At 34.0% G+C, this 24,131-nt stretch overlaps 1 protein-coding gene across 3 annotated transcripts in view; it reads right to left on the minus strand.

The window, feature by feature from the left end:
• Positions 1–211: 211 nt before the first annotated feature.
• Positions 212–24,131, minus strand: part of Lk6 (MAPK interacting serine/threonine Lk6 kinase) — a 307,705-nt gene continuing 283,785 nt past the window's right edge. For all 3 annotated transcript variants that reach the window (XM_072522116.1, XM_072522115.1, XM_072522117.1), the window contains 4 exons: positions 6,787–6,990; positions 5,342–5,583; positions 4,445–4,714; positions 212–4,320 (listed from right to left, as the gene is read on the minus strand). In XM_072522116.1, coding sequence (XP_072378217.1) covers positions 3,649–4,320; positions 4,445–4,714; positions 5,342–5,583; positions 6,787–6,990 — 1,388 coding nt within the window. In that variant the 3' untranslated portion in view covers positions 212–3,648. The remainder of the gene's footprint in view (positions 4,321–4,444; positions 4,715–5,341; positions 5,584–6,786; positions 6,991–24,131) is intronic.

The raw sequence follows: 24,131 nt of genomic DNA on the forward strand, positions 1-24,131 counted from the left end.
CCCCATACTTTAGTAGTTCATTCGATATTCTGTCCTCTCCTGGTGGTTTTCTATTTTTTAATTCCCTTAATGCATCCTTTTTATCTCTTCCTCCTCAATATGTATTTCTTCGTTTGTCGTTATCTCTGGTGTTGGCAGTTCGTTTTCGTCACCTTTAGCAAATAGGGATCGAAAGTGTGTTTAGCTTTCCAAGGTACAAAATAAAAAATCGTTTGTAAAAAAATCGGTCTTTATTTTTAAGAAATTAAAGCACACTTGGTACATAAATTTCCATCACTATTTTTACCCAATGCCAACTTGCTTGTAGTAAAAAACGATGTTATAACCAAATTTTTTAACAATATTATAATTCCTCGTATACGACCAATCCGGTACGTACCACAACCATTGGTAACGGCCGTACAGAGTCGGACGTAACAAATACCGGCTAGTCATTTGCAAAATACCAAATATTTTCCAAACGTTGATATAAATTACGAGTTTGAAGTAAAAAATGATAACTGCAACGTTGCCACAGCTCAAAAACGACAACACCGCACAAATGATTGAAGTTTTAATATTATTTACGTACAGGGTGATATATAGTAACAAAAACTGTACTTCATGATATAAATACTGATATTTTACCAACTGACTAGCCCGCATAATAGAAATAATGGCACTCACAGCAACTCCGCCATGAAATATACTTTTTATATATTTGCTTTTTTTTGTTTTTGGTATAAACTGATTGGAAACAGATGGTACTGTGAAAGTACATTAATAAATGCCTTATAGTAATCTTAGAAAAAAACAATACTCCAATCTTGTAGGGGGAATCTACGTTTTTTTAGGAAATCATTCACACATTATTATATCACATTCATTTCAGAAACATTTACTCCTCAGAGATGGTCCAACTTGAACCACCGCACATTTGCAACCCTGAGAGTTGGAAGTGACAAATACCAATGCACTGGGATGATACACTTATTTTTCTTCACGTTTATTGTAAACTTGAATTTTACCGAGAAAAGTTAAAAAAATCGTTTCAAGATGGAATTACAAGCTTTTTATCTCGCGGTTTACCTTAAACGTGAAGATAACAATGTTAAAGTCGGTATAAACAACAAAACACGCGGTTTACTTAAGTAGGATTGATGATATAATGATTTAAGTTAAGAGGATTGGTTTTTATAGTACAACGAGCGTTTTTTGTTGTTTATGCACCGATTTGGTATTTGCTTTATCGCGCCCTGGTTTGGATACCATTCCAATCATATAAGGAAATTTCTAACCTTGAGCATTACAAAATCTTAAAAAAATATCCAAACTTATATAGGACTCTTAAATACAAATGGACTGTCAGTACGTAGAAGAACCACACATAAGCCACCTAATAACAGCATATTTCACCAATAAGTCAGCGATTTGACATGCCCACTCTCAAAATGACTGCTCTTATGTCATCTGTCATATCTGAAGTGACAGATGAAGTCAAAGCCTTCATTTTAAATGAGTATGTAAATGTTATTACTTATTTCGGTATATGCTATTGTTTGGTGTATTATTTGGGTCCCAAGGGCTTTTTCTAAGCCCCTTTCATTCAAATGTTCCGTATCTCACTGAAATGAAAGCAGGTACGGCGTCTACAGTCTATCGTGCGTTCTAATCGCACGTCAGAGCTTACTTATTATCACAAATCGTAGACTGGTATCAATCTACATTTTAACACATACAAAAGTATTAAAAAATCAAGCGATATATATCTAGGCCACAGCTGAACCATCAATGGATATTGAGGCATCATCAAAACATGGCCTAACTGATAGCAATACTTTTTTGATAAAGGGTACTTTCATATCACAACCTTTATCGCGGGCAGCTATACAATGCGTTCGAGAAAACTTGCCCAAATGTTCGTCCTAATGAAATTTAGCCGAAAAGGAAACTTAAGTAGAAAAAAATTAGAGGTATATGAAGTAGATACCTTTTTGTTTGTGTGTCGACGTTCCAGGCATTTCATTGAACGATAAATACCAAACCCTCCCATTTTTGGAACCGAACGCATTGCCACCTTGTCAAGTGTTTTGTACTTAACCTAAAGAGTTATTAAGCAAAACTTAATCTACAGCAGAATCTCATATACTAGCCTCGCTCTCTATTAAATACTTCTTATTTGTTCTTAATCCTAAATATTTACAAATTTTTACAAAGTACTGCGACTCTTCGCTGCAAAGACGAACGATGTTGATGAAGATTCAGCTGATCTAATCTATGAGGCTCTAGAGAAGATCTCGTTAAACGTTTTTTGCGCTTTAAACAGTATTCTACATAATTAAATTTGAACATTCGTATCAACCACAATTTACTCGTTATATAAAAAAAATTTTTCATTCTATCCCCCCTATTTGTAACATTTAGAAGACTTGGTTTCGTTTTGTAAACTTTGCTACCGCAGCGACATCTCTTATCTTGTAACAGACAGACAACTTATACGTGACAAATGACACAAGTGACTTATGACATTTATTACTTGAAATTATCGAGTTCTTTCGTTTTTTATCATAAAAGATAACATAAACGAAGATCATTTGCAATTTTCCAGTTGCTGGTTCCAGATTTTGCTGATTGTCTGTCTGTAGAGTGTCCTTGATGTTCTGCCTTAAGTAGTAACTTTCAATATCAAATATATTCCTCCTAAACTACCGTAAACCTTAGCTAAAGCTTACTAATTAGTATTTGCGATAACTACATGCTACAAGAGCTCAGTCAAACAGTTTTGATGCTGAAAATGTTAGCAGATATTGGAATATTTGGTAGCTAAATTATACTTTTCCTTCCTTTTCTTCTGTACTTTCCTATAACCTTTGATTTATGGCACGCAGCCACGTTTCGTGATTTCTTTTAACACGTTAAGTGCCGCAAAACTTATTAGTGACACGATTGAAACAAAACTAACAGAAAATGTTCTTTTTAACCTATAAATTAGTTGAAGTGGTTGTTTTGCTTATAAATATATATGAAAAAACTGATCCGTAATACTAAATAAAAAAAAATAGTACGAAAAATAGAGCTTCTAGGAAAAAAAATGTGCTTACTTCAAACACAAGAACTATGAGTATATGGATCTTTTTATTTTGAAAATTAATAAGCGAATTCTTAAGGATTATGTTGGTGCAGTTGCTAATTTTTATCGGAAAATATTAATAAATAATATCTATTTATTATTGTCAATAAAAAGTGTGAAATATTTTGAGCTGCTTTTGTTTTTGTTAAGATTCTCGCCGGAGAGACTTTTTGATTGGTATCAAGAGAACTGTCATTGTCAAAATTATATTAGCAGATCTATTTTGTTTCGTGAACTTTGTTTAATATCGAGAACTAACTGTATTATTGATAGGTAAATATTGAGTTGATGATTTGGCGAGAAATCTAAAGGTACTCGGGTGTATCAGTTATGAATATTTGTAATGCCTCAATATTTCGATCCATCCAGCTTTACAATAGAAAAATACAAAATAAACAACAGTAACTTGTTGTGTTGTTGATCATAAAACAGAACACAACACAAATAACCGAATCAACTCTCTGTAAAAATGCCAAAAAATCGAAAAAGAAAAAAATTAGTTTTCAAAATTTTAAAACATTTTGACGAGTTGGGCAACATCAACCGCTTGGACTGGGTATGGCGGGTGTGGGCGCTGGCACGAGGAACTGACAAGAGCCGCCTTTGATACGCCTGCGCATGAGGTTACTCTCGCTGGGCGGGCTCAGGCCGAACATTTTCGCCGATGCGCACGTCTTCATTGGAGGATACACGTTCGGTCTCTCCAAGTAGTCCAATTTCATGCTGAAGTGTTGTTGCACCACTCTATTCACAGCCATTGCGGACTCCGCGAACTGGGACAGTTCCAAGGCGGAGTTGTTCTTCTTGATGACAGCTGGGGTAGTTAGCGCAGCCGTATCACTTGCGCACTGCAGCCACGCGTGCTGCAGCACCTTTTCCGCGCTGATGCGCTCGCTGGCGTTCTTCACCAGCAGACTCGAGATGAGGTCCCTCGCTTCATCCGATATGGTCGTCCATTCTGGCTCCGGGAAATCATATCGTCCTTCCTGGATGCTCTGGAACAAAAGTTCCTGGCAGGCGTTGCAGTTATCGCCTCGCTCCCAGCCACAGTCTCTACCACACTTTCCGTAAAACGGCGGGTATCCGCACAGCAGAATGTACATGATGACGCCCAAAGACCATAAATCGCACCTCTTGTCGTATGATGTGGTTTCCGATTCTCCGATGAATGCCTCTACTACTTCCGGTGCCATAAATTCAGCACTGCCCACCTGAAACAAATAAAAAAACATTTAGTATTGTAATGAATCAAAAAGTTTTCACGTTCCAACTTTTATTTTTGTAATTTCGCGAGATATCCCTTATGTTCGATCAATTCCATTTTAAAATACTTACAGGTGTTAATAACTGAGGTGTCGCTAGAGGACTGGAAACGCTGGATTGGAAGCGGATGCCAGATCCTAAATCGAAATCGCAGATCTTGACCGGACAAAGTTGGTCCCTGTGGACACAAAGAATGTTCTCAGGCTTCAAATCCCTGTGTGCAATCCCTTTGGCGTGCATAAACTGCAAGGCTGAGGCCACTTCTCTCACTATCTCTGCCGCTGCGGCTTCGCTGAAATACTTGTGCTCCTGGATCCTTCGCAGGAGCTGACCTCCGTTAATCTGAAAGAGGAAAGTCTATCAAACATCACGTAAAAAACAGAAGTGAACTAATAAAGAATACCATATATGAGATTAATTGGTGGAATTTGTACTGACGTAAGAGCTTTATGACCGAAAAATAATATTTACAATAAATATCACAAAAAGAAACATTGAATGACGGTAAAAAATTTTTGTAACGCATGGAATTTTTTAAAATATCCTACATTTTGGACGTTAGGTGTAGTTGTATACTTTGTATAAAAATATTTTTCAATGTAAGACCATATTGAATAGTTGTACGGAAGATATGAAATATGTAGTTTTACGTAAGTAAATATGACTAATCATGATAACTTTTAAAGGCAGGCACTTAAATGAATAACCTTTCCTAGTTGAATCCAAAATAAACAACTGATCGAATCCTAACATGCGACATAGCAAATGAAACGGGAAGATGTAAAGAATATATTAAGATAGAAAAAAACGACTGTCGGCTTCTCCCCAAATGCAATATCTTCTTGTTTTTATTTTGGAGATTTTCGGTAGTTCGCTATGTGCAGAGGATTATAATATGAATGATTCTAATAAGTAGCATGCTGTTGAGACTATTACAAAGTTATGTTAGGTTATTAAAAGAAGGCTTACCTTTTCAAAAACCAAATAAAACTTTTCTTCGTCCTCGAAAAACTCCATTAACTGAATAATATTGGGGTGGCCTTGGCAATGATGGAACGTTTCTACTTCCCTAAAAACTCTAGCTCTAGCATGACCTGGTACCTTGTCGATAATTTTCACAGCAAATTCCTGATCGGTGAACAGACTCACGCAAGTCTGAACGCTAGCGTAAGCACCTTCTCCCAGAACTTCACCGGTTAATTTATACAGATCTGAAAAAAAATGGGTATATGTAAATTGTAGAATCGATGAGATTAGTAAAAATATTTAGAAGCTCTTTGACATCATTGAAGGTGTGTATTAATCACCTAACATTTGATAATTCAAATGTCAATAAGGTAATTTTTTATCAAAATGGGTATTCTGTTCGAACAACATGCTGTGCTATTCGCCTCGTTTAAGGTCGCCATAATCGTTCTTCCGGGAGGAGTATTCGAAGTGTGGTCAGTAAAAATTTGTAAGTAAAAATTTGACCAGTAAGTCGACGAAATGCAAGATATGCCGAGAAGATGGCCGTTGTCCCTGAGAGTGTTAGGAGAATCTGAGACAGTCGATTTCACGCCATTCACAAGAACTCTTCTTCACAAAACATGGCGAATTTTGCGTCGTGACTTGGGTTTGCGCCCATACAGGATTCAACTTACACAAGATTTAAAGGTAAAAGACCATAGACAACGATGTATGTTGATTGAAGGGGCTTTAGAGTAGTTGGAGACTGACTCTAATTTTCATCTTAGGCGATGAGACACATTTTTGGATGAACGGATAACGCCAAAAACAGCATTATCGAATTTGGAACGATACCACCAATTCAGATGGGATGCAAGAGTTTCCAGTGCATCTCGAAAAAGTCACTGTTTTGTGTGAATTTTACGCCGTAATTTTGGCCCGTAATAAAAAAGTATATGACCATTGGATTGTTGAATGTAAATGAACTTCATAAGTAAAATAAAATCCAGAAAAATCATTTTCTACTTAATATATCGTCTATCTAATATCGTCTTCAGTTCCCAAATTAAAATTATCTATTACTTATCTACAAAACACTTTTTTACGTTAAGATAAACATTCAAGCCAGCAACTTGAATTATATATATATCAAGTAATTGGTAAATATGACGAAATTTTGCCCGCACATTTTTTGCCTACGCATTTTTTAATATTGTAAAATATGTCCTTGAAGATAAAGAAGCGGTGTAATATAAATTCATATCTTATTTTGCAAGATAATACCTCATTATATAAGGTTAAGTCAAATAAAAAAATCTCAAATACAAACACTAATACGCATTATCCACTAAATGAAATAGTGAAACAGAGACACTAGGAACTAGGGACACGGAAAAACATGCCTCACAAGAGCTATACGGAATGGACGTTGGGAGTTTACTAACAAAGTAGGAAAAAATATTTACCTTGAAAACATGATGACACCAATGAAGATCCGGTTCGCTTCTTCTTACGCCTCCTTCTCTTGGCTTCCTCCTTGCGTCGGGCGAGTTCTCTTTCGCGAGCTTCAGCGTCCATCTGATCGCCGCTGTCGGAGGCGCTGCCATTGCCCCCGCCCCCGTTGCAACCCCCGATGCTGTCACCATTGTTGATTACGATGCCGTTGCAATCTGTAAGAAAAAGACCAAAATTACCAAACCGTGTCGACCCAATAAAACTATCAAAAAAAATAATAAAAGAACTGAATATATGCTACTTTAAAAAATGAAAGACTACACAAGACAGATCTACGTTTAAACAATACTTTTGCGTATAGTCGCAATAACATAATATTGTAGAACGCTTTAAAAGTGGCGACATCTGGGCCCTTCCTTTTACAACTGACCAGATGCCTATGCGAAGTGTTTTAAAATGGGAAGCAGTTCGTTACTAGAGTGTAATTTAATTATTTTGAATAGTGATGTAGCAGTTCGCTAGGAGTAATTACAAAAGCTATTCTATATCAGTTATCAATGCAAGCATGCCGTAAGAGGGTGGGTCCCTGTAAGTGAAATTTATTACCAGAGCAACCAGCCGCCGCACTATATCTTAAAGCAGAACTAACAAAACCTAAAAATCTAAGCGTTCTACTATGTCTTAACGCAAATATACCATTGTTATGATTTGAATTATTCCACCAATAATCTTTATTTCAGGCATATTGCACAAATATTTTTAAGATACTACCATGAAATGAAGAGGAAAAGGATAATAGAATAAACATGTGGAATAGAAACTAAGATATTTACAACATCGTAACCAAACTTACAACATTCACGAAATATATAAAATAATTTTCTTCTAGAAAAGAAAATAAATATCTTCACAAACCAACTTTTGCTCATACCTTTATACTAGGCAATTTCAATGGAGAAAGCAACATTGTGAACGAAGTAATTCTTATACATGTATTATAAAAGAAACTGCCTATCTGCATCTTATCTCGCGTGCGCGACTCACACTGTACAGTTCACGTTTTACAGTAACATTTACCTACCCACGTAGATTTTTCACAACAAAGGTATACTCCACACACTGTACCCGGCGAAAAATGTGCATCTGGTTTCTCTCTAACCGGTTTTTGTTATTTGAAAGGTAGTTGATAACTGGGGCAAAGACAACACAAGCTACTGGAATATGAAGGTAATGTTGAAAGATTCTCTACATTGTATCTTTTTGGGAACAATTTTTTTCTTGTTTAATAATTTTACTCGTAGATCATAATATATTATTGGGAATAAATGGTTAGTTAGAAAATAACAGCTTTGTTTGACGTTTTGGTATGAATTAAATATTGTTCGCCTAAGTAATACCAACAATTTAGTCGATTTGGATATAAATGATAGTATTTATGGCAAAAGATCAATGGTAAGTTTTTTGTCAATTGTCGGATAAAATTTTTGATACTGGTATTGTCAAACAAATTATAACCATCTTACCAAGTATTTAGAGAGACACAATATTGTCTTGTCACTAGTGTCTAGAAATTATATTAATACATATTCTAGAGGTGCGATAAAAAATGCTTTTTAACTAAGTTTTTATATAAACGCAAGATGATTTAATTTCTTGTATCTAAACCAGTTGGGCGTCCTTCAATTAATGTTTTTTTTTTAAATTAGCAATTCTAATTTTGTGGTTTTCGTAACACTATTTCGGAAACATGTATACGATGTGATATACAGTGGTTTTGATCGTAAATGATTGTAGTAACCACGTGGAAACACCTTCATCGCCTATTAAGAAGCTATAAACACAGAAAAGTACAAATTTGAATGAACATATCTGGAATGTACTGTTTGCGTGAAAAATGTTATCACTTCTGTATTGATGAATGCGAATATAACCAAAATTAATTTCTATTTAAAAAAAAAGTATTGATTTGTCAATGTAGTCCTTTTAATTCTCTAGAGTCAATAAATGGACCAAATATTCATCTTTAGTAGCATGTTCTTCATGTGGATGATTTGCAATCGATGTATGACCGCGTCCTAATTCTTGCACTTATTTTATTCACTTGATAACGAGAACAACGAATCACCAAATCGAAGAGTAACAATACACAATACGAGTCCCAAACAATGCAGAGAAATTTACTGTGGTAACTCATACGAGTTTTGGCGATGACATACTATAAGAGTAGCACAAATGACAGGATGAATAGCAGTACAAAACTGGAATTACAACATTGGAAATGAGAAGATTATAGAACCAGTAGGATATCGTAACATAAGCTGTCTCCGAAAGATATTGTGTTATGGTTAAGCAAAGAGGGCAAATGTAGGAAAATAAAACAGGCAATTTTGCGTAGAATCAAACACTAAGAAGTCTTCAAAATGTGGGCCAACATAATAAATAATAACATCATTTGTACGAAGAGCCATCTACGAACTGAAATGAGAACTTGATATAATAAAAAAAACCAACTAAAACACAAGAAATAGACTGATCTTTATACGTTTAAACAAGTGGTAGTCCACGTGTTAAACACTAACACAGTTCCACAACACCACCACTTACCACCCGCATAACAATGAACCAGAATAGCAATATCACTCTCCGTGTTACACAACATTAAAAATATGAACAAAAAAATCTTAAGGACAATTTTTTAACCACTTTAACTACGCAGTTGCCGGCCGGTTAAGTAGAAAACTAAAAAGTCGTACATCGCCACATGTTTTGATTTATTTTTAGACCGAGATAGACGATTTAATTCGTTGTTTGGCACATTTCCAGCAAATAAAAGCTTGTGATGATCATTCGGATTAATTATGATAGTTTATTTTTATAGAAAAAGATCAGAAATCTTCGATACTTTTGACGAGAATTCGATTATGTAAAGCGGGTGTCCGCAGTGTGACGTGCAACAGGTCGGGTGCATAAGCAATGGCGTAGAAAGAGGGGGCGATGGGTACCATTAACATATAGCACTTAATTTTGATTAAAATTTGTAAGACCATTAAACTTTCATAGAAACAACATAATTCATTTAAAAAGTGATCATTATTTGGTATTTATTAACGAAACTAAAGAAAAATTAACCTACTGTAAGTACGCTAGTGATAAGATATTAAATTTATCAAGTTTGTGAGTTTAAGTTTCTTCTATACCTTTCTCAACGCCATTTTTCCCTCTGTTTTCAGGTCTACCTTTTTCTTTTTTAAAACTACAATGGACTATTCTTTTAGACAGTCTCATCTTTGGTATTCTTTGAATATGATAAATGTATATAAATAATAAGGCACTAGTGACAGATTTTTTACGCCACTATTGTAGATTTTTTGGAAAATAGTAAACTTCATAGACAAGGCGAAAAGTCGGGTTCGTTCGGAAAAATATTCTTTAAAAAAAATATTTTTTTTTGCATAATCACTTTCATAAGATACCCCAAAATAAGCTTCAAGAGGCCGCACAGGCGAAAAATTGTTCATATTTTTTTAAACAATTTTTTTTTTCAACAAATTGTAACAATGAATTTTTTGGATCATTCTGAACAAATTATTTCTATTGTAATTTTTCTGTAAACTTGATCGTTTTCGAGTTATAAACAATTTTAAACTGAAAAAAGGGGGAAAATTACAATTTTGAAGGCTCAACACAGGTAAAAAATATTATTGAATTCAATAAGAAAAACGCCAGAGTATAGATGAGATGATGGTCCCTTATAAAGGGAAAAAAGGCTGGTTCACGACGACAGTACATAAAATCAAAACCAAAAAATGGGGATTTAAAATATTTGTTAGAGCCAGTATTTCAGGGTTTGTGTACGATTTCATAGTTTATGGGGGGAATAATACTTTAAGACAGCATACTTTTTCACAAAAGGAAGAATACTTAGGATTGATAGGGACTAAAGTTGTTCTTGCTCTAACACAATCAATGAAATCACCGGCGCTCTGTGTTATATATGTCGATAATTTCTTTTCAAGTTTTGATTTGTTTTACATTCTTCGCCATGATTATGGAATTTTAGTCCTGGGAACAATGAGAAAGGATCGGTTAAAATATTGAGTTTTAGAAGATGATAACTCTCTGAAGAAAAAAGGAAGAGAGTCGTTTTGTTCAAGAAGTAACAACATTAATAAAATAAATGTTGTGAAATGGTTTGACAACACACCTGTTGTCCTAGCTAGTACATATATATCTTCTACATCTGTCCAAACAGCTAAAAGGTATGATAAAAGTCAGCGAGCAAAAATTGAAATGCCTTGTCCCTCTCTCATAAAACACTACAATTCTCACATGGGTGGAGTAGACCTGATGGACATGCTGATACAGCCTTTACAGAATTCCCCTAAAAACTCGTCGCTGGTACTTCTCCATATTTGCACAATATTTGTATAAATAACGCATGGATTCTGTATAGAAGGGATAAAAATATTTTACAACACACGTCCGTCAAATATTTTAGACAGTGCATAGCAGAGGCTCTAACAGCAAAGGACAAAAAAAAATAAGAGTGTTTGCCGAGCGAAACGAAGAAATTAAAAAAATTAAAAAGTGCGTTCTGCCGAGACCATCAGAGGAAATATTATAGAGAAAGTTGATCATTTTCCTATTTATAGCAAAGGCAGGTGTAGGTATTGCAAATCAGGAGAGACAACACTGGTCATGTTCAAAATGTTCTCTTAGATTGTGTTTAGTAAAGGATAGAAATTGTTTTAATTCTTTTCATAATAGCACATCAGTAAGTTTTACAACAGTTTTGGTTGTTTTTGACTAGAACGAAAAATTAATATCTTACTTTATTACTTTTTGCTTCCATTTTTTATTAAAAACCTAGTTTTAGTACTTGTAGTTTCTGCTTTTATTGTGAGGTTTCACCTTTAGACTATGTTTCTTTAAGATACATAATAAACTTTACAATAAATTTGGATATTTGACTATGTATCTTGTGGGATACACTCCATATCTCCCTTATTTATAAATAGAATATAAAAATGGTCAAAATGCCTTGTGATATACCATATCACAAGGCATTTCCTACCTAAACAACAATTTCACAAAAATTACTGTTATATTAAGTATTGCCAAATTAAGGGAATGACAAATTTCGTATACGAATCTGAATGTGTATTTTTTGAACGTCCTTCGCAATGTTATATGAGAAAAATTTGCACCGGCAACACTGCAAATTCGAACAATACTCAAATAAAAAAAAAAAAAGAAGAATAATTGACAGTTTTTTTTAACCTATGTTATGGTGATTTTGTCAAAACAATTCGTTTCTCCTTTATTGTAAATTAGCTGAAAGTGCAGCTATTGAAAACAAAGTTCAATGTAAAAATATTGTATATAACAACGATTAAAAACCCAGTAACAACAGAGAACTAACGAACTAGTTCTCTGGTAACAACAGAAATGACAACAATTACCTTGATCGTATATAATTGAAATTCGAATGATTCAGACTTATTCGAGTCGCCGATTTGTACACGCAGTATTCGAAAATACAAACAACTGGATTTCGAGCGAATTTATTCTTATTTCGAATATGAAATACGCTCGAATGAATTCGAAAATACGACCCCTGGGCAACCTTATTTTGGGGTATCTCATGAAAGTTATTATGCAAAAAAATCTCATGGGAATATTTTTCCGAACGAACCCGCACCTTTGACTATCATCGACATTTTATCATGTTCCTTCTACAAAACAACTCGGGATTAAATATTATCAATAAAAAAAATCAGAGAATGGTATATCTATACGATGGTTTGTTAGTTATAAAACAATGGGCATTTGCAATTAGTTTAGTTGTTTCGTGAAAAAATTGACCTTCACACATACTAACAGCTGAACAATCATTTTTTGTTGCCCGGCTTTTTCTGCGATAACATGTTTTGCCGTAATAACAATTTTAGCCGGAGTAGATGACTCAAGCATTTGCATTATGTATATGTATATAAATATATCTACGATAACAAATAATAGCATGGTCCTTGCTAATATGCTAATGTTTTCTTAACATAAAAGTTTCCACTAATAAACTAAAAAACGGAAGAGCCCTTTGAATTGTCCTCCATTATGGACGGGGTTCGCGATCTTTTGTAGCGAGGGGTATCGCATTGTGCACTGGGTTAACTGGACTGGTTATAATGGCGGTAGTTTTCAATGGAACAAAAGACAATTGAACACGAGATGGATGGTTGATTTTACATAAGAGGTCATTTTCTTCCTTATTGTCTACTTTTTATTATATCATTTATTTCGTTTAACGTGAAGCTTTCTGCTACGTCGCACAGCACTTGTATTAATGTTAGAATGCGTTTACTTCTTGATTTTCGAATTGTTTGTCCATGTGAAATGTATATTATATGAATTATTGAGAGAGAACCAATTTATTACTTGCTTACAGACAATGTTTTTGTATTTACCATCATGCATACTATAAATTTCTTTTTACGATATTTTTCTTCAGTTCTTTCGATCTTAGGTTGCTATTTTATCTCATAGGGAGAATAATATGCTTACGAAAAACAGTCATCCTCACAGGAACTGTGGAAGAACAGCTAAAAATAGTGTAGACATAAAAGATATTCAACATACACGAAGCAACAACACTGGTGAGAGGCAAAACACGGGAAAGGTGTTTTTATTCGTGAAAAAAAGTTACCTTCGTGATTTTCTCATTAATCTTTAGTAATACACCAAGGCATGTAAGGAAACAGCTCGAAAACCACACTTAAGCTGTGATTAAAGCGCAATATATCGAATAAATAATAAAATGCTGCGGTACTAAAAACTCACAGCTATTAAAATCTTTTGACGACATACTAAAACAAAAAATAGTACAGTATTTACGGAATCAATGTCTCAAATCTTATCTTGAGTTTGAACAATGTTTATTTACACGATTTTATGATAATTAAACGCGGAAACGACTTCCAACTTTACTACCAAATACAGGAAACTCAAGAAACTACACCAACCATTAACCAAGTATCACTAATAGCCAACAATTAAGGAATAACAACAATTTTTCGTTTTAAATGGACTATAATCAACAAAATACACTGTGCAGTGTTTATGATGCGATAGTTTTAAGAATCAAGTGGATGTGTACATTAAAAACTTCGGTCAATAGCCTCTACGCTCGTAAAAACCTTCACTTTTGTAATGAACGCTTTTTATATGCATAATGCATATGTCTGTGGAGAGATATGGCTGTTCGTTATGCAACCATATGAGTGCAATAAGTATTTAAATAGTATATTAATATAAATATGCTTGATTTAGTAATATAAATGGGATATACGCTCTCAAATAAGGTTTTTATAGTAGCGAGATACAAAACGTGTAGTCAGTGGATTTCAGCGAATGTATTCTGCTGTGGAAACCATGCGGAAATCCGCAAAAAAGTTGCAAACACAATCAGCTGTGATGGAAAACGGATGACTCAGAAATAAAGAAATTATGTGGACACTGACTGTTGGTTTGGCGTCCTACAAAAACCAACAGCAAGATGGAAAGACCCCAGATGAAGTAACGACACGATATCTAAAATACCACTAAAAAAAATTGGATTCAGCCTACCCTAAACAGAAAGATGGACCAAGCACGAGAAGAGAGATGCTTCGGTTGAAATAATTTTCACTTGATTTGTGTGGATGCATCAGCATTGTATTTTATCGAATTTAATATTTTTTATTACTTTTGTCTAGTCGTTTGATCGTCGTGATCTTTTATCTAGCGTAAAAAGGGCACCACGTCTAAGTTTATTTACAGCGATTACTCGTCTTGAATTTTAATACATACTACTCAATCTTTCTCTGCTAATATTAGTCATGATTTAATTTGCGATATTTATTATTTTGCAGATTAAAAATGAGTAAAGGTCATGTTAATGACGCAAAAGTGTTTATATTATGATATTTTATCGTAAGTAATGTTTGGAATTTCAAAAATTTGCAAAATGTGGAAAAACATGCATCTGATGAGAGCATGGTGATGCTTTTGGGAATATAATTAGCGTGGGATCGAAGACGCTTCAAAATTACAAGCCCAAACAACTATATAATAGAACAAATTAAAATATGTAACAAAATCAGGCGTTTGCTATTATAGCTTAAATACCTTAAAATAGCCTACTACCAAGTATTGTGAAATTAAATGATGACGGGAATTATATTTTTTAGCAGGACGAAGCTGCCTGTCATACGGCCAGAACCCCAAACAACTGGTTTGAAAACCACAATATAAATGTCCTTTCATGGCCTTGTAATAGTCCTGACCTAAATGCCATTGAAACGGTATAGCATAAAATGAAACAGACACTAACGAATATTCCACAACGGACATTGTAATGTAATCTTACACGAACTTAAAAGTAAAAAATAGAGCAAATTTGCAATGAATTTAAGTCTGAACAGTGCAGATCTTTAGTCGAGTAAATGCCCAACCAAATTCGAGCAGCCATAAAGTCCAAGGGCGATGCTATTCCGTTTTAAAAATAAATATTCGTTAAGATTTAATTGTAGAAGATTACAAGTACAAGATTGAGGACGATCTCAACATCTGACTAGAAAGTACAGGAAAACTATTACCAGACACTAAATAGAGGATTCCTCAACAACAAACAAATATTCAAGAGGTCAAAGTTAACATACGGAGCAGAAAACTAGATTTTCAACAGAAGATACGGGAATAGGATACAAGCAGCAGAGATGAAATACCTCAAAAAACAGGGCAAAAAGTACAGACAGACTGAGAAATGAAGAAATAAAAAACAGGCTTGAAACTAAACCATTGCTTGACACAATAAAGAAGAAAAAATAGCATGGTTTGGTCATTTAACATGGATGGACACTAAGAGGCAAATGAAGAGTGTGGGAAGCCAAACCAATAGGGAAAAACAGCAGGGACAGACCACTAAAAGAGTGGAACAGCGATATAGCAGAGATATTACAAAATAAGCGTAAATTTTGGCAAAAACAGAAAAAAAAAATGGAGAAAATTCATCAAAATCTACATAAGTGGAATATGAACGATTTATGCATGTATATAACACCCGAAAACGAGACCAAAATTAAAAAAATAATTTAAAGACATTGAACCTGAGCAAGAATGAAGAATAACAAAAGAATTAAACATGAGCGGCCTGTAATCAAGTTTTTATTAACAAATATAGAACTAAAATTATATAGTATAACAAATATAGAGACATTATAGAATTGAGCACCGCTTTTTGATAGTTTTCATAATGTAAAAAATATTTAAATGTGTTGAAGGTGTGACCGAATCGTTGTACGGAGCAGTCCGGCAACAATGTCTAGTAATAAAAAAATTGCGCACGATGTTGATGTGAATGTGAAGAGATATCTATGTAGAGGCGATAATGACGCGAAGTGGGAGACAAATATAGACGTGACGGCATCAAAATATTAGGACCTGTTTTGTTCGTTTGTTGTGTACACACACGCACGTTGGTTGGCTGGATAACTCTTTCGTTTCAGGTTTTCGGTCGTTTGAATAACTTTTACTTGACCTTGCGAGTCTTACAGACAAAAAAGGGTTTTCGTTGGTCTACTAACTATAGTTACGATATTAGTATTGGATGGCCAAAAACAAAGTTGTACTTATATATTCTTGGTATCAAGAACTGAATCGGAAAAAGGTATCAGCAACAAAAACTGAACTGTTATATACAAAAAAAATACTCATTTAAAATCGATATTTTATTATAATTTCAAGAAGAATCATATTAAATTATGAACGTCATAAAAAGCTTATTAAAATGAACCTTTAACAGAATTGCAGGTAAACAAATAGAAAGGCAATGGAACAAGGAACTGATTTTCTAAAGAAATTCGAACTTGGAAAAACTAATTTTAGCACCGCAACAAGCAAGTAACGCCAGTGTTGGGTGTTTTCACAGAGTTCATATACACATAGCAATAGCAAAAGCAAATCTGCTTTCAGCTGTTATAAAGCACCCGCCAACGCAGCTTCCTGCTTTTAATTATATAGAATATCGAAGTTTCATGACTTTCTTACAATAATAATGTAGTTTAATAACTACCTTTCAAGATTTAATAGAATATTCCGGTTTTAATAATACCAGTGGCAGCCCGAAAGGAAGATTTATTCCAGTTCCAGTAACTAATTAATATTTTCGTGGTAATCAGCAGTATAAACGGACTGAAATATTAGTAAACTGGTATACAAAAAGCCATCTGCACTCAAGATACGGGTAAAGAATTAGTCTTTTGCCTTTACCTTTTATTCTCTAGATTTTACAACTAGAAAAACTTAAAGAGAATAAGTTACATTTTAATCCAAACAAAACTGTTCACGGTCAATATATACAAGACCTTAATAAGACCGGTTTGAATATATGGGGCTGAAACGTGGACCTTATCTCACAATGATGAAAGACTTATTGGTATTTTTTAGAGAAAAAATCTTAGGGCTATGGCGTTGAAGATACAACTTTGAACTATATCAGTTATACATACACCGATCGAGATACCGTGAAATTCGTTAAAGTGCAGAGACTTAGATGAGCTGGACACATTGCTAAGATGTCAGATCGCGAATACACGAAGAAATTAACATTTTCAAAATCAGAGGGCACAAGAAGTAGAGGACGACCACAAAGGAGATGGATTGATAATTTGGAAGAAGACCTAAAGATTCTAATGGTCAAAAGATGGAGGGAAGTTGCCAGGAATCGACAGGAGTGGCGACTTATTTGTGAGTAGGCCAAGATCCACAACGGATTGTCGAGCCACTTATGATGATGATGCAACAAATTAACAAAAATAACTTTACGAAATATCATTTAAAAGTATTTTCTATGCTTTTCCACTAAAACTGTGTCACATTTCCATATAATTTACCGATCTCCAAAAAGGCTGATTTGCTCATTTATCTGGTCTAACATACCGTGAAATAGTATAAATATGAAATAAATAAGATTGATAGGTCAGTGTATCGAGGATTTTAAGTAAAAGTAGATAAAATGTCAATAATAACACATAGGTTACCAAAATTTATTTTTAAACATTTATTCGACACGTATATCCAAATTTGGAAGTGAGATCGAAGGATTTTATTGTGCGTATCGTAAAAATTTGATTATATCGTCTTGCTACATTGATTTGTTAATTTCTAAAGGTTAAGTCAAGATTGTCTAGAGGTTGAATTTGTTTAAATTAATAAAATATCTAGTTTTAGAGTTATTTAACAATTAGTATGCAACATAGAAAATTTTAATAGTGTTGTGAAGCTGAAATCCATTTTTATACTATGACTTTTCGGTGTGAACACATTTTTGAGACTCTAAGAAATGAGTCGTTTAAAAAAAATATTAGAAAATGTTTAAATGTCGTTTAAAAATCTTGAAGATTTCGTCGTGCGTTTCTGGACTACCCCATAAAACGTAGTTTAAAATATAACAATACGTAATGCCAACACAAGGATCTATTTGTGATAAAATTTATGTGCAAGCTGCCCCAGTTGGCACTCGCGACAGAGAACGGTTATTTCTAGTTATTTATTTAAATTGTTCAGAATTGACAGTAGGTAAGGACATTTATATAAAAAACAGAGTACACGATCAATCTTTCTGTTAAAAAAATTATCAATATTGTACAAATCTTTCGATGTTTTGAAGTGCATATACTTAGACTGCTATTTGCGTGTACTGATAAGAATGATAGGTGTTTTCCTGTATTTTTAGCGGTGAAGCATACACGTGTAAAATTCTTATCATAAAAAATAGATTCGCAAAAGTATTTCTTTATCAAAACATCACAAATTGTGTCGCCATGATTAACTCAAAATTTTTGAATACACTGCTAAGCAAATCACACGAATAAATACTTGGATTTCTTGAACACGTAAGATCGTAAACGGGGCAAGATCGTAATCACTCTGAATTTATTATAAGATACATTCAATTGTACACGCTAAGGAGTAGAAACCTGTACTGGATTAGTATGAACTGATTGACATATATGTCTCCCAGTCATAAGTAATTTTTCTGTGCTTTTGACATTTATAAAATGTGAGAACGTGCAGTACATATCTAGCCAAGAGTTGTCAAACAAAGTGCCGTTATTTTACAGCAAATGTTGTTTCTTGTGCACTTATTTTTGGTAGGTATTAACCCTCCTTCCCACGGGTGGGGTCCATCAGTACACCTATAAATGAAATTGCTTAATTTTTTCAATTTTTTTTTGTATTTTTTTCCTACACTCGGTGTACCTTTTAATGGCAATGAATAGTACACTTTAGCATAATTTGGTGAAATTGTATGAATCCCTTCAATCGCTACCTGTAAAAGTGTCCTGACAGACCCCACCCGTGAGTCGCCGTTTCTTGTTTTTGTGCTATGGCTTGGCTAACATTGCAGCTATAAATGCATTTATTATATACTAAGATCCAATAATACAAATTCAGAATTTCGGTCTTCTCGTCGATTGTTTCTGAAGTCCTTAGGAATTGCGGTAGTCCAGAAAAAAATGAAAATACGAGCACCAAATATGCGTATACCGAGAACATCACGGTTACTTGCTGCAAAATTTTCTGGAATTGAGCAAAGGATGATGGATGACCCAGCCACAGGAAAACGGGGATGTGTAAGTATTGTAAAAAAAGAAAAACTAGATATTTTTACCAATTGTGTAAAAACTGGTTATGTATGGAACATATAAAAGCGTGTTGTGCTGATTATGTAGAAACAAAATTATCATTATTTAACCTTTAACTACGGGCTATGGTGTACACAGTACACCATGCGTGTTAAGTTGGTTGCCGTTTCTTAAAACTATTTTCTGCGTTTACGGCGCTCGACGTAACCTATCAGTATAGTATCAACCATTGTCTGTTACAGTCGATATGTGATTTTTGATCGAATAGTTGAGTTGTGATAAAAAATATCAAAGTGAGTTCCCGAACTGTGCCTTCAGTACACCACGCACATAGTTATGTAAGTAAATTTAACGAATGTTAAACTTTAAATCACCTGCAAACGAGTTATTTTCTGTGTAGTAAATGTTACATTGTACTTTTTATACAAAAATGTGAAATGGAAACTTAGGAGAAATATTTTTTATAGCGATCGAGTGCGTGTTAGAAACCCTAAAAGTCTCACACAGAGCTATGGCTGAAGCATTGTTCGAAAAAGAACCTGAGGAAGAAGTTAGGGGAGAAGAGGATGCTAGTTCGTCAGAAGAAGAGGAAGAAATTACGGAAGACAACGATTATAACACTGAGTCGGAGATAGAACTAAATGATAAAAAGTCTTCGGATTCAGATAACGAGAGCGATGGTGAGAGTTTAGAAAGCGATGAAGATGAGTATTTTATAGCGAAAGATAAACAAACAAAGTGGTATAAATATTCAGTGGTGAGCAAATGTAGCAAAACTTCCAGCAAAAATATTGTATATATTTTTCGGATTTCAAAAAGAGGTAACTATAGTGTTATATGTCCCTGCAAAAAATAAAGCTGTGCCTTTGAAATCAACCATGCATAATGATTCTGCAGTAGATCCGGAGAAAAAAAAGCCAAATATAATTTTAGATTATAATTCTCATAAAGAACTCGTACATACTCGGTATCAAGGAGAACGCAAAGGTGGCCGATGGTTATATTTTTTAAGCTCCTAAACATCGCAGGAATTAACAGCCAAATCCTGTATAATGCTGCAAATATAAACAATCCTCAAACACATAGAAGGATATTTTTAAATGAATTATCTTTGTCGAGACCACACCTTTCAGAACGACCTGAAATACAGAGTTTGTCCTTAGATTTAAAACTATTTCTGAAGAAATATAAAGCTACTGTAGTGGAACAAGAAGAAGAAGAACCACCAGCAAAAATACTAGGAAGGTGCTATTGCTGCGGAAGGCGTAAAAATAGAGTGACAACCATTTCGTGTCAGACATGCAGGAGAATGGTTTGCAAAGAACATTCCACCATTATTTGTCCTGAGTGTATTAACTCAAATAACTAGGAAGAAGACGAAAGTGAATAAAGACTCGTATGTGTTTATTTTTCTACCTAGTTAAAAATTTAAAAATTTTCGCATATTCTTTTAGGTTGGTGTTTCAATATGTAATAAATTACTGTTTTCGTTTTTTCTCACTGGTTTACCATTTTGAATTATTTTTTAGTTTTATTTTTTATTATATAATAACTAATTATTGATTAAACACAAGTTGTGCAATCTAATATAGTTCTAATTATTAAAGAAATTTTGTTTCTGTAGCTATTTGTAACTGGTGTATAGAGTACACCGCGCCCGTATTTGAGATTCATGGTTGGGCGCCCGTAGTTAAAGGTTAACCCCCTCTATTTTCTGTTTCAAATTTTAATTTTGGATATTTAGTTTTTACTTGTATTACTGTAAGTATATAGAGTAATAATGTTGTCTTTTTTTATATTTTTCTTTTGTATTTTGCCGTTCATAATTTTTTTAATATACTCTTGTAAAAAAATAATGGTGTTAGTTATTTCGCAGTAAACTATACTAATACATATTGATACACATATTATAGGTACATTTAGGTAGTACAACGTTATATCAGTAAGTTTCCTTAAAAATATTTAAAAAAAAAATTTTGTTAATGAGAAATAGGATGTTTGAAATTTGGTCCTGATAGACCCCACCCGTGGATTTGTATCACAACAAAGGCACCCGTGGAAAGGAGGGTTAAGAACATTGCTTAAAGTTTACGTTAAATAAATAAATCCTTTCGATTATTTGCAGTTTACTGGAAAAAGCACACCTTGTCTTGTCTCAGAAATATTAGTGGACAGGGCAAGTTCGGAGCATGTGGCCTAGTAAATCCGAAGTTATACTTTTCCAGCTAATTTCAAACATTTTTTTTACTTTTTATAGTTTCTTGCTCAAATTATTTACAACAACAAATAATACCAATCGCACAGAATAAATGTTCATAACCAAAAGCCCTTATGTATTCTTCAACCGATTAAAAAACCCAATATTTCCAACTTCTTATGGGACAAATACACACGAATTAGAAATGTTTGGAAGGGTTTTAAAATCCCCGCCCATTGTGACGTCAGAGCTTAGGTAGTCCATTTGACCATAGCTCTGAAGATGGCTTTGTAAGTCAGAAGTGTTCAGCTAGGAATTAAAAATCTTTTACACACTTTAAAAATACTTCCCTGTTCCATCCTTTGTGTGTACAAAAACTCACATTTTTTCTTTCGTCTTTTTTCTTCACGCCTTTTCATTTATTTAATAAGAACTCTGGTATTAAGCATTTCCAAATAGAGTATAGAGAAATTGTTGCACAGAGGGAGACAGTACACAACATTAAAGGGCACACTTTCGATTTCTGTCATAAGACATAATTACCGCTAAGACATACATATTTAGAATAAAGGTCGTTATCAAACAGCCAATTCTTTTCATAGGCAATAACAGCGCAATAAATCTCGAATTTAATCACGAAGATAAATTCGTCCTCCCACAAAGTTATTTTGTCAACATCTCTTGTCCAGGATGTACGAGTATGTATGTTCGATCACCTATATTATTGTAGTTTTGGGGTCGACGACCTGCAAACTTTCTTCTTTTGTTGGTTGATACCTCGCCGGTAATGGTTAATTTTTTATCGGCATTGCGTTTTTTTCGAACGGTGGGTGACTTTCTCGTGGTGCATTCGCAAATTTTGTTTACCATTATGCCTCGATTTAATGGGTGAGGTATGGTTAAGACACTGGCTGCCCTTAAATTTTATTAATCCTAATACATGAACTTTTAAAAGCCATAAGATTCTTTATGATTGGGAACGATTGAAGTCAAAAGGAATTAAATATGGCAAATAGGGAGGAAACTCTCCACAGTTTAACATACTGTGAAAACGTGTATCTAATTAAACACTGTACGTGGCCTCCCAACACTTTATTTATAGATAAATATATTATATGGAAAAGTACTTAAAAGGTGTATTTGTGTAATTATTTCTTATCTACATATATTTTAACAACCAACTTCGTTACTATTATAACAAAGGGTATCAGGTAAGACTGCATTTAAGGAAAAATTGTTTTAGTAAAAATGTTTGTGATAATTGCACTAATACAAGACTTTTTACTTATAGTAAAATGGAAAGTTGCTCAGAAGTGATTATTACCGCAATTAAAATGCCTTCATGTGCTTCTTGTAGACGAAACGGGCTGCTGTGAGCGCATCTGAAACTGGTTTTGTGTGATTATTATTCGAATGGCTGTAGAGATGGATGTAAACGGATCAAATGATCTGGAATTGATGAATCCGTAGAATATTTGAACCTATATCGAGGAAAATATGAAGAATAGATAATGCACAGACGAGAAAAACGTATAAATGGTCACTATAAAATTTGCTACGAACTTTTTTACAGGATATTTACTGGTAAGAAGTTGCTGGATCGAATGATTCGCTTCGAGGTTCATTCGTAAATACCGTAACGTTCTCTAATGAACAACTTGATGATTTCGGTATATTCTTCTGAACGGCGATGTCAACGATCTTTATTTGATTATAATTTTAATTACAAAACAAAAATGCTACACCGTTATTGACGTACAAAATAAAAAGGAGTGGATTGCATTTTTGCGAGATTTTATAACTTTAAAGTCTTATTCTTTTTATATAGTAATGAATCCGACTGTTTTTCAACATGCCTCCAGGAAGTTGTCGTTCCATCGTTTTCGTGATCTTCCCACTGATCGTATTCATGTTGGAGAACCGTCTCTCGCTGTCTTTCCTACTCTATTTTCTTGTTTTGATCTAAGGTATTAAATTGCTATCAAATTCCAGGACAAATAATTATACGACAGGTAGGGCTAGTATACATCCTTGTCATTTCTAGGTACGTAAGTTCAAGTTGGGTCGATAGAGTGACAAATATGGAGGAGATAAAGAAAGAACACACAGATCATCAAAGATAATAGTGGAAATACCATAACAAACCCAGACGGTATCGCAGAGGTGTGGAAACAATATTGCGAAATACTATTCTCTAACAACAACCAATGGAATGAAATGGAAAATGTGATCGCTAACATCCATTAGTAGATTTGCATCTGAAGAAGAAGAAGAAGAACAACAACAACAACCAGACAATAATACAGAGAAAAGAAGTTATGACAAGAACCTCAAATATTGAAATCAGAAATTGAGGCGGCAATTAAAAAGCTAAAATTCAGAAAAGCAGAAGGAGAAGATGGAATAACAGCTGAAACACTCAAAGAAATGGGAGAATTAGGTACGGAAGTATTGCTTAGAATTTGCAATGAGATCT

Source organism: Diabrotica undecimpunctata, chromosome 2 (genome assembly GCF_040954645.1).
Source record: "Diabrotica undecimpunctata isolate CICGRU chromosome 2, icDiaUnde3, whole genome shotgun sequence".
NCBI classification, from domain to species: Eukaryota; Metazoa; Arthropoda; class Insecta; order Coleoptera; family Chrysomelidae; genus Diabrotica; species Diabrotica undecimpunctata.